Source organism: Xyrauchen texanus, chromosome 19, assembly GCF_025860055.1.
Source record: "Xyrauchen texanus isolate HMW12.3.18 chromosome 19, RBS_HiC_50CHRs, whole genome shotgun sequence".
Lineage (NCBI taxonomy): Eukaryota > Metazoa > Chordata > Actinopteri > Cypriniformes > Catostomidae > Xyrauchen > Xyrauchen texanus.
Genome location: NC_068294.1, coordinates 15,400,635 through 15,412,156, shown reverse-complemented (window position 1 = coordinate 15,412,156; position 11,522 = coordinate 15,400,635). Strand labels below are relative to the sequence as shown.

The 11,522-nt window shown below is 39.9% G+C and overlaps 1 protein-coding gene across 1 annotated transcript; it reads right to left on the bottom strand.

Annotated features, from left to right (window-relative positions):
* Positions 1-3,964: 3,964 nt before the first annotated feature.
* ints5 (integrator complex subunit 5) lies at positions 3,965-8,863 on the bottom strand. The gene is made up of 2 exons (XM_052149982.1): positions 8,634-8,863; positions 3,965-7,857 (listed from the first exon to the last, which is right to left on the bottom strand). Exons 1-2 carry the CDS (start codon positions 8,705-8,707, stop codon positions 4,812-4,814), a joined length of 3,120 nt encoding a protein of 1,039 aa, XP_052005942.1. The 5' UTR covers positions 8,708-8,863; the 3' UTR covers positions 3,965-4,811.
* Positions 8,864-11,522: the final 2,659 nt, after the last annotated feature.

Sequence of the window (11,522 nt, the reverse complement as noted above, 5' to 3'; positions counted from 1 at the left end):
CGGCATGAACTACTAGACTATCTGTGCACCCCTGCTTTTTTTTCTTCCCCATCGTATTAAGGCTATTTGTGAATTTATCTCAGTCATATTAAATTAATGTAATAAATGATGCTCCTAATATTCTATTTGCTTTTAAACGTGGGAACTGAATTGCCCTTGCAGGTGTGATACAAAAATAAAATGATCACCTATTTGCTTGTCTTATCTGGATTACACTTTGGATATCCACCTCAAAAAGAAAAATGAATGCATGTACAGCAATGTAGTTGTGAATTTAATTTACATGGAATATAGATTTGGATAGTCAAATCACTTAATCAAATGGTAATAAGTAACCTGTTCAGTAGTCTGAAACCAGTCACGTGTCACACACTAAAGAAAAAATCAAGAGGACAAGTGTGCTCTGAGACTAGCAGAAACACAAATATTCCAGAAACATTTATTAGACTGGAAGTGTTACTTAATTTACAATTTATTTGTCACATACTTCACCGCCCTCAAGTGTTGCTGTATTTATTTTATTTCTGTTAACCTTTATTAGCAAAATGTACAGCTAACATAAAAATCAATCTTCAATCTAGGAACAAAATTTATAATAAGATATAAGATACAAAACTGAATTATAGTATATTAAGTTTCAAGAACACTTTCTCCCCACAAAACTTTAATTGGTTGAAAATACAAGACATTTTACAAACCCTAAAACTACAAGACAATACAAAACAAAGTTTACAAAACAATATTTACCCAGATCTACCCCATTAGTTCACTTGTTAAAGGTGAGGGTTGTGCAGGCAAAACACACAAATATTACTTTTATCATATATTTCCTGCATGAAAAACTCCATGTCCTCAATTCTCTCAAAGGTGAAAAGGAAGGGAGCCTGGACTTTATCCTCATCCATTTCACCTTCATAGAAAACAGTGTCAATAAACAGGTCCCGCATTGTTATGGCCAACAAGGCATCATCCTTGTTCATCCTTATGACCTGTGGTAATTGAACTATCCCAGCAAAGTGGGTTCGGTTCTCCTCCACCTAGTGACAGGTGAGCAGAATCCGTTTCATCACCGCAGAGTCCTTTGTGCAAAAATATATGACATTTCAATAATAATGTAATGAGTCAAGTGTTGCTCAAACACTTTTATGAAACAGGAAAGGTTATTACATAAACAAACAATAGTCAAACAATACATAAATATTCCCTGTACATACATGGATTCTCCTAGATGGGGTGACCTCCATGACGTCTGGCACAGATGGGGTGACCACCATGACCTTTAGATCTGGTTGGACCATTTGCTTGGTGACTGACTGTTGGCTTTGAAGAAAAAGTGACCAAACAGTAAAATTGGAAAATTTTCCAGTGTGCATTATGTTTTATTTATTACAAATGACCTGCATACTGGGAATGCACACAAAAAGTATAGTTTTCAGGATCATACCTTGCCAGAGGAAACGCCTGTAGTAACTGATGGCACCACCACCTCCTGATTACAGGCATGTCAGACTGATAAAAGATGGCAATTGAAAATCTTAATTGTGTTTTCAACCCTTTTTGCTGAACAAATAACCAGAAATTGGAAAAACTCACTGCTGAAAAATCAAAGGGCTTCCCATGGGTCACATACAGGGCATACTGAAATACAAAATCAAAACTCTTATGTTATATTAACAAATGCAGTGTTTAGCACAAACAGAGACAATGGTATAGCAATCATATGACCCCTTACCATCAACATGAATATCCCACAGTCAGTCCCTCCAAGTTGAAGTGGTGCACCCTGTTAAGTAAGAGTGGAATACGACATATTGTACATACAGTATATAGTGTACCCTGAATGTATTATATGATGACATTCCACTGCTGATAATAATGGTTTACAAGCAAAGACTTTAAAAGCTGTACCTCAAAGTCTCTCAGTAAGGATATAGTCCAAAGGCTAGGTGAAATTTTATTTGCACATTTTCTAACACAATAACACATTTAATTATTATACAACAATATATCTTCTGGAGCAGTCACATGTAAGCAGAAAACAAAGTTGATCATATTGTATTATACCATGGTCAGTTTAAATACTGGATTCTGATTGGCTGGAAGGTGGTGTGCATAAAAACAGTTTACTGCACAGTTAGTTCCAGTCAGTTTGCATAGATACACATTTAAAATTGTTTTAAGTAGACATGTCTGTCTTGCTTTGGCACATGGGCAGTGCCAGGAATTCTTTTTAGAATCATATGCTGCTATTCTGCTGCCCAGTCTGCTGTGGTGTGATATCTTTGGCTCATATATTGAAAATGTTACTCCAACAGTAACCTCAACAGAACACCTGCATCAACAGCTGATTTTTGGCAGTTTAAGCAGCAGCTTTGCTTCCTTGCATCCCCAAATATCATCGCAGTAACCATTTCAGACAGAACCTCCTCCTCCAAAATGATTAATTTAGAGATTCGAGGGTAGAAGAGCAAAGACTTAAGATGCATGCACGCATAAGGAAGAATTTCACTCCTGACTGCAAGTTCAGCATTCAGTCTTGCATTCCTCCAGTTCACAGATTAGGTTTTGGCTTGCACCCCATGTTTTTTTCTCAACATGGCCATTTTTGGCATTAATGCATTGGCATGACAGGTGCCGTTTTGCTGAAATTTCAGTTACCCTTTGCCTGCGTTTTCTGTTAATGTGAACCAGCAAGTTCCTTTTATTTATTTGAATGCCACAGTGTGTCCAAGTCCCCCTGACTTGCTGCCGGACGCATAATCCTACTACTGACAATGGTGCTGCTGTGGATGGAGGTGGTGCTGGAGATGTGGGTAGAGGCTGTATTTTTGCAACTTGTCATATGTTTAAACAGAGCATCCCTTCTGATTAATGTTGACGTGCAGTAGCAGGAGTGAAAATGTGCTGCTTGTCTGCAGTCTAGACTGCACTTTATGATAACAAAATCTAAAATGTAGAAAGAATAACTTTGATAAACTGTCTTGTTTACAATGTTTTATACAGTGCAGTGCACCTGTAGAGGTTTTTACATCCCCTGGTCTAAAGATAATTTCTATAGATTTACTCATTTATGAATGACAAATTAAATTACCAAATATGTAATTTGCCAATTTTTTGATTGTCTTATACAATAGGACAAAAAAGAGAAGGGGGGGAAAAGAGCAATACACAAGAATAAAATAAATGTTCATCAGATAATTAACCTATAACTGTGGAGTGTTTACATACTGCCATTACGTCAAATAGCCTGTGACTGTCCGCCATCTTTCCAAGTGGTGCCGTGCGCGTGCTGCACGTGCTTACGTGTAGCTCCTCCTCGCTGGACCTCTAGCGAGGGGGAGCTACACGTAAGCTCCACCCATTTGCTCTGCAGTGAGCAGCCTCTCGTTAGTTTAGTGTTTGCTGAAACACTATTGGGTAATAACGGAGTCCCAGAAGACATGACTGTCCGTGGAAACAGATCCGTCCGACACCTATTCTTGTGAACACAACATAATTGTGTGATGAAATGGCTTCACATTGCACATAATTATGGTTCCATTCGGCACGATTATGGTTCTCAATTTCAATTCTATTTAAAGGCAATTGGTCATTTTTTTTTCTCATTTAAAAGTTTACTCCAAAAGAACTGAATAGTAATTTTGAAACGTGTAAAATGACTACTCCCATTAGATGAAGACATTTATATCAGAGACCTTATAAAAGCAGTTTTATTCGACATAGATAAGGGTTCCCTCATGGGGGCTGCCATGTTAGGATCACATGACCAGCCAAATGTTATTGAACACTAATGATTTCATTAATTAATGGCGGACTGTGAATTGTGGAATTTTACAATATGATTGGTAACTGAATACCATCGCATTTGAATCCATGCCCCTGGGTGTCAGTGAAACGGTGCATTCACATCATGTTAGGATTAACATAATTACTAGATTCTGATTTGTACAAATCGTTTAAGTTTTTTTGTAAAACTCGTAATTTCAAATTGTTATTTAAATTTATGAACGCTCTGACTTGACCATTGTAACGTCATGTTAAAAGAAATGGCAGCGGCCTCAACCGTTCACATGCATGTCTGTTTGATATGCCATTTAATTATAGAAAGTGCTGCCTGCATGAAGCACTTGTTCTTAACATTTTGCTAGAACATATAGAGGTGAATAAATGAATTAACGCAGTGTACATTGATCTGTTTTGGCGTTTATAATAATTCCTCAGTCCGAGGATATGATCAGCTCAGAGTATAATCTCCCATAAATACAGTAATTCCAATTTGGCCTGAACATATCATAAACAACACAACTGCCACACTGAACATCGCATGACATAAATTACTTGAGCACTTTTAAGCTTGTAACATTTTTAGGCACTCATTGCAGCAAATTTTATGCCATTAGTCTATTTTGTTTCAGGTGATTTTTCTTAATTTAATTCATATACTCTCCTATTGATGAACAGAAATAAGAAACAACGGAAGATGCATTTCTTACATTTAAAATTTTTACTATTTTCCAACTACTAAAACACAAAAAGAAGTGTCTTATACTCCACTCTATACATAACATTTTTTTCAGTCCATTAATAAAACAATTTGGCTGGAGAATATAAAGGTTTACTATGACAAAACAAATGTCTCAATTACATAGTGCTTAAAATTGTTTTTCCATTACTATTTTTGCAAATTTTTACATTTCCCTTTCAAAATGTAGAAATATATGCACTGCTTTAGTTACTATTAAAATATTTGAATGCAAGAAAATTCTGGTTTGTAAGCACACTCCCCATAATTTGTTTGCTCTTAACAGTTGTTAAACTTGAAACCTCCAGCAAAGGTGTCCCAGGCGGTCAATGTTCTTATGCAGAACACTGTGGATGGGTGCAGTATACCGTGCAACATCACCATCCCGTGAAAAGTCACGAAAGAAAAGTCCTTGGTCGGCACAGAAGGTGAACTTCTGTGGCATAGGGCTGTTCCCCCGCATGTACTCCCATACACCCAACAGCAGCAGCCTGACTTCGAAAGGTGAGATGTGAGGGAAGACCTCTTGGATGTTACTTAAAACTGGGGGAAGAAGCTGTCCTTCACCCATACATGATACAAGCAAACAAGAGGCCTGAAGATGCCAGAGGGAGTCCAACACAGATGGTTCCCTCGATGATTCCCAGTGAGCCAGTAAGGTGGAAAGTAGGCCCCTTAGAACAACAGAGCAGTAGCACAGAGCTGGACGTCCAGCTGCAACCACGCGAAGGAGATGGAACAGCACAGGGTTTCCTTCAAAGCAACGACGGATGTGTATGTCCCGCTCAACTGTCGTTTTCGAATGTTCCTCTGGAGGCCATGACAGTTCTCCATTTGCTACATCTGGGCAGATGTTTTCCACCAAGGTTACCGCAATGACCTTTGCAGCTTCAGCATTAATTGGGAGCAGCTCATCTGAAATTAAAGGTTCACTGGTATGAGGGTAGCGGCCATTACCGGCACCTGCGGCAGAGCCTTTTCTAGCATTGCTAGTGGTGCTTCCTCCACCTGAACTACTGCACTGAACAGTGACTGAAAGCAAGGTCTGAATATTCTGATTAACTCTGTCTGGGTCAGGTTGTGAGGACATGTGAGGGGGTTTCAAACCCTTTCCAATCACTCCAGCATGGAATACGGACCACACACTACCAGAGAAGTTAATAGAGTTGCCAAATTTGCAGTTGATGTCCAGAAGTGAGACGCCCAAGTCTGGGACAAGGTTGGTGGATTGTGTTGTGTCATCACCTGGGCTATCCTGCAGACCTCCAAACAAATCTCTGTTTCCTTTGTGTAGGGCTCCCTCCACCAATTGTTGCAGCACAGCTTTTAGTGTCAAGGGAGAGTAGGCTGCCAGACGTGACAACAGTTGCATGGAGTAGCCTACTGCCTCATCCTCTCCGTGCCATCCTATCTCAAGGCTGTCACCTTGCTGCCGAAGAGACATAAAGAAGTGTGATACAGCCGCTCTACATATCAGCAACAGATGAGCTGGAGAACAAGCTCTGGGAAGTTGGCTACATGAAAGCAGACGGACAGCAGCCCTGGATACCATAGTGTCACCATGGAGAAGCAATGGGCAGAAATCATGAAGGTGATTAGAAACAGCAACTCTGACTTGCACAGACATGGATGACTGAGCTAAACTGCCTGCTGCAGCCCCTCCATTTTTGCGATCCTCCTCTTGACTCTGTACTGCTGTAGCCAGGTTGTTTAGGAGCTGAGCTAACTCTCTATTGTTGAGGTTCTGAGTGTGGATCTGGGCAACACAGCGGGCTACTGTTGAGGGAAGCAACCCAGAAAGAGAAGTGGAGAGGGGAGTGTACAGTTGTGATGCCAGGGCAAGCTCCTCTTGGTTCCGGGCTTGGGTGAAGAGCTGACACAAAGCTTCAGTGGCCACAATCGGTCCGCCATACACTGATAACAGACACAGGAGCTGATGCAACCAGAGGTGCCTCTTCCGCTCGAGCCGGAGAGTTTCAGCACACAGTTCACCTATGTGTCCCTGGAGCTCCTCTAGAAATTGAATCACTTGAGGCATTGCTGAACCAGAGGCAGAGGAGGAGTGTTGGTAGGGTTCATCACCCTCTGGCCGGTTGTGCACAAGCTTGTGAAGATGTAAAAGAAGCATTTGGAGCAAGCGGTCACATGCTTCTCGAATACTATCATGGGGGGAGGGTGTAGGGCCTGATATGATCACAGAAGATGGTGTGGCAGTGTCAGCAAGGAACTTTAGCACTCTTGATCCACCTGCTGGGCTTTGGCTAATGAGATGCACAGCTAGACCCAACATATTCTCGAGCTCCTCCCGGGGCAAGGCCTGAAATTGAGCCTGGAGTTGAACGAGGACAGGTGGTCGGAGAAACTCCACCAGCTCTGCAGAAACAGCACCCAGGAGCGTAGGGGAAAGAGCAGCCAGCTGAAGCAGGAAGGGCACAGTGGCCCGACGGAGATGAGGGGAGCTCTCCCACCCACCTGCCCCAGATGAATGTGGAGGTACATTTTGAGGTGGAGGAGACAGACTATCCTGAAACATCCGAAGAAGCTCTTTCTTGATGCTCTCTAAATGCCTGGAGGCCAAGTGCCCGAGGATACCAACCACTGAGCCAATTTTGGGCACCCTACTGCCCTTATCTATTGCTTGCTGTTGGTTTATTCTCTCTGTAGAGGAATAGCCATGTGCATAAAAGTCTTTGAGGCCACAAGCCAGCACCCTACTGATGATAGTTCCAGGGAAAGCTGAGCCAATGTGGGCAACAACCCAGTCAAAATGAGGTGAGTGCTGGACGGAGGTGTCCAGCAATGCATCCACACATGCATCAGGGCACCAGGCCAACATGGCTGCTAGACACTGAGAGTAGCACTCCATGAGTGAGCGAGTGGCTGCACATGACATCCATAGCTGCAGCAGCTCATTGAGGCTGGAGGAGTGAGGTGCTGCTCTTCTTCCTGCATGCTTGCTGCTAAGCTGACCAAGAAGGTCCACGGCCCATGTGGACACAAGTGGAGCCCAAGCTTTAGGGCTAAGCGTGATAAATTCTAAAAGGACTGCATGGACCTCTTTAATAACATCCTCAAGGTTGGACACACTGGTATTGCCTCCTCCACTTGTACTGTTACCTCCATTTTCACCTTCTGCCTCCAGATCTTGTAAAAAAGATGCTACATATTCATCATACACTCCCCTTAAGTGCTCCAAGACGGCTCCGCGGCAGGCTGGGACAGTTCGGAGGAGGCGCACTGCGCAGCGGGCATGATCGCGAACATTGAGTTTGCGTCCCTGCGTCTGGTCAACACCGCTGATGAAAGCCTTGATTTCTAAAGCCAGCTCTTGAGGGCTGATAGGACAGAAAAAAGCACAGTAGGTTTGTGTTGAACAAAAGACTTTAACATTTCCAATTATTTATATAAATATCTTAGATATTTATGTATAACTATGACTTTTTTGTTCTTGTAAAATTATCTTAAAGCTTTTATAAACACATTGAGAAACTACATGAAATATTTGTAAAAATAAAAAACATTGTCACCCACAGGACTGTTTCAATTAACTAAAAAGCGTACAAAAGAAATTAACAACGGTGAAAAACTTGTAAGAAATTGTAACCAGTTACAGAACCTACAATATACTCTTTCACTGAATTAAAAACCATCATGATCTTGGAAAAAAAAAAGTTAACTTTCTCTGTCAAATACAAATGTATGTTTGTATACCGTTTGCATAGCTAATGTAAAACCAATTACATTGCCAATATTATTCTTAAATCTGAAGTCAATAAAGTAAACGCATAAAAATGAGAGGCCAATAGGCGATATGACATTAGCCATTTAAAATAGACACAAATACCATGGGCATTTGTGTTGAGAGTAGATATATATGTAATAGCATACTGGAGTAATCCTGGCAACACTTGTAGGCTACAGCATGACTACAGATACCAAACCAAGCCACCATAATTGCTCACAGTAAAGGGAGAACAATACGATATTGGGATTGATCACTTATAGATTAATTTGAATGAAAATTAATGCAAAATTGATATTCCTTCCCCAAACCTGAGCTATGATTTGGAAGTTACTGCAAAACCTGTATAATGATTTTGTTGTTGCTCACCTGTAATTGTTTGGAGTGTGGCAGTGAGACGTCTGCATGCTTGACAAGGCATTTCCCTCGAACATGGCAGACATTGTTTGTGTGCTTTTTAAGCCAAATTCCCCATGCACAATGTTTTATTTACAAAAAATAAAAAATACTACAAATGCAAACTGTGATGTTTTAACAACTTTTAGAATTTTCAGCTCTATTTTAATGAAAGATGGGCCAGACAGCGGAAGCTCATGTTCTTTCTTTCGTCTTAGGGAATATGACGCTGTAGCCGTATGTATCGCCCTCTGTAGTTTAGGAGTGTTATTGACGAAATCAACAAAGTGAAAGTGGCTGAGTGTATAAAAAGTTATAATGACAGGATTATTTCTTAGAAGACCAAATGGAATATATGCAATCATTTTTTGGCCAGGAAATAATGTGGGTAAAGTCTCATAATCATATATTAAAAGTGAACTCAGTAATTTCTAATCTCATTTAAAAATGTTTACACCAAAAGAAATGAACAGGGTTTAGGAGTAACAGAATACATGTGACAGGATTACGTATTTAAAATACAAAATATTAGTAACTGAATTCCACAACTGTTACATTTTAAATAGTTGGTAATCAGAATAGTTACATTAAAAAATTATTTGATTAATGAAGAGATTATTTTGCATTTGCTTTTCCTTTGTTTCATTTAATATTTAGTCTATTCAGTTGGAAAACATTTACCTGTACAATCTGAGGAGCTTTTAAACAGAAGTGAAACACTTTCTTATGATGTGATTCATACAAGCAGACAGTGATCGCTTTTGCACTGTTGTGAGTAAAAAGGTGGATAAGACATAATTTAAAACAGAAAAACATGTCGTTTTGTACACTCTGTGGGGTTTGAAGCAAGTTTGGATCATCAGAAATAGTTAAACTTTTGTAAATTTTCTTGTGGACATTTAACTGTGTGCTAAGATATAATACTGTTTCTAGACCTTTTACACGTTACCAGCCACAATTGCTTTTTTTTCTTATCAAGAAAATTCCCATTCAATCATACATATTTATTTTTATCTCTAGTAAGACCTTTGATATTAGAGCAAATATATACAGCAAAATCTTATTCTTGATTAAAAAATGTGAATCGTTTTCCAGTAAAAAAAAAAATATATATATTTTTTTAAAAACTAGTTAAATACAAGTGTATTTTATCTGTGGTGGAATATATTTTTAAAAGTAAACCTCCCAAACTTTGAAATTAATAGAAATGTTGAAATATATGTATAAATTCGTTATCACGCATTAAAATAAAGAGTTAATTCATAGCAGTAATAAAAAAAGTTGTTTTATTCTACATGGAGATGGTCCCCTCATGGGGGTGGCCATGTTACGATCACATGACCAGCCGAATAGGCTACTACTTGCTTTATCTCAGTAACCGCCCAGTTATTGGACACTTTCACCAATGGATTAAATGACTGCAATCATGGCTGACTCCTTATTCACGCTAGCGCCATCTTTGATTTTTAATGGGATGCTGCTGTGAATATGGCCTATGGCATCACTAACTGAAAACTACTGTGTTTGAATAATGATACATGCACTCAGCTAGGTGTCAGTATAGGTCCAAGACAACAAACACAAAAATTACCGAGTGCACCTTTAATATATTTTGTGTTTAGTGTATCTTCCTGGTGAAATTGTTCTAAAAATAAAATTAAAATGTAAATAAGAATTTATTTTAGGGCATCCACCAATGAACTCCAGCACTCTGATCAATTTGCTCAGTTTCATACCATCATATTTCTTAACCTAAGTAAGGGGTAATCAGTAGGTGGACTCCAGTCCAGATCCAGAGCGAAGACACTTCAATCTGTTCTGTGGATTATTTATATATATATATATATATATATATATATATATATATATATATATATATATATATATATATTGTTTTTGTGTTATCCTTAGTTTACCCTAGACTACACTTCCCATAATTCACTGCCCTTATCATTTCCATCTGTTACTCATCTTTCTCACATGTCCTGCATTCCCTCGTTAGCACTGTTTGTATAAATACCCTCCTGTTTTGTTCATTCAATGTCAGTTCTTAAAGTGTTTCATTGTATTGTTATTTTGTGATGGTTTGCATTATAATTTGTTCCACTCCAGTGAGTTTCCTTGATTATTCCTTGTATTTGTTCCAGTCCAGCGACTACTAAAAGATTGAAAAGTTTCTCCTGCGTCTCCTCTCTTCCTCTCCTTGAACCAACGTTACAGAAGAACTGACCAAACTAAATGGACCTACCGCCTGCAGTAGCAATCCTCCTCCTCGAACAAGGAGACCATGCAGTTGAGGATCACGTGCGTGAATTTCTCCATCTCATGTATCTGGTGCACTATGATGACCACGCTCTGGTGAGTCTCTTCAAGGTTGGCCTGAATAGTTCATTGAAGGAGCTGATGCCTACGTGGAGGTGGCGCTGCACCTCACCTTTTCACTGTGGGTAAGGAGGATGAGGACTTTCTCCTCCCACAGTGGACGCCCTCCAGCCTTCCACAGTGCCTACCTCAAAGTCTTCCAAGGCCCGTGTCTCCAAGCCTTCCACGGCCCATCACCAAGGTGGAGGATGGAGCGGCTTTCCCCTGAGTGAAGGAATGCCTTGACCGCAACGTTGCCATGGTTATGTTCTCGCAGTGAGAACACGAACCATCCACGAATGCTGCTTCTATGTGACTATGGCCCAGACATGTGAGGTAGCACTCATGGCCATCAGAAGTGGAGAGATAGCAACCACAACCAGGAAATACACACAGACGGAAAGTTTGCATCTTTTAAAAAGACGCTATCCATCAATATGCAAACTTTTAGAAGAACTATACTCTTTTATTTGCAAGAAAATATTCTCTTTTAGCTGTCGA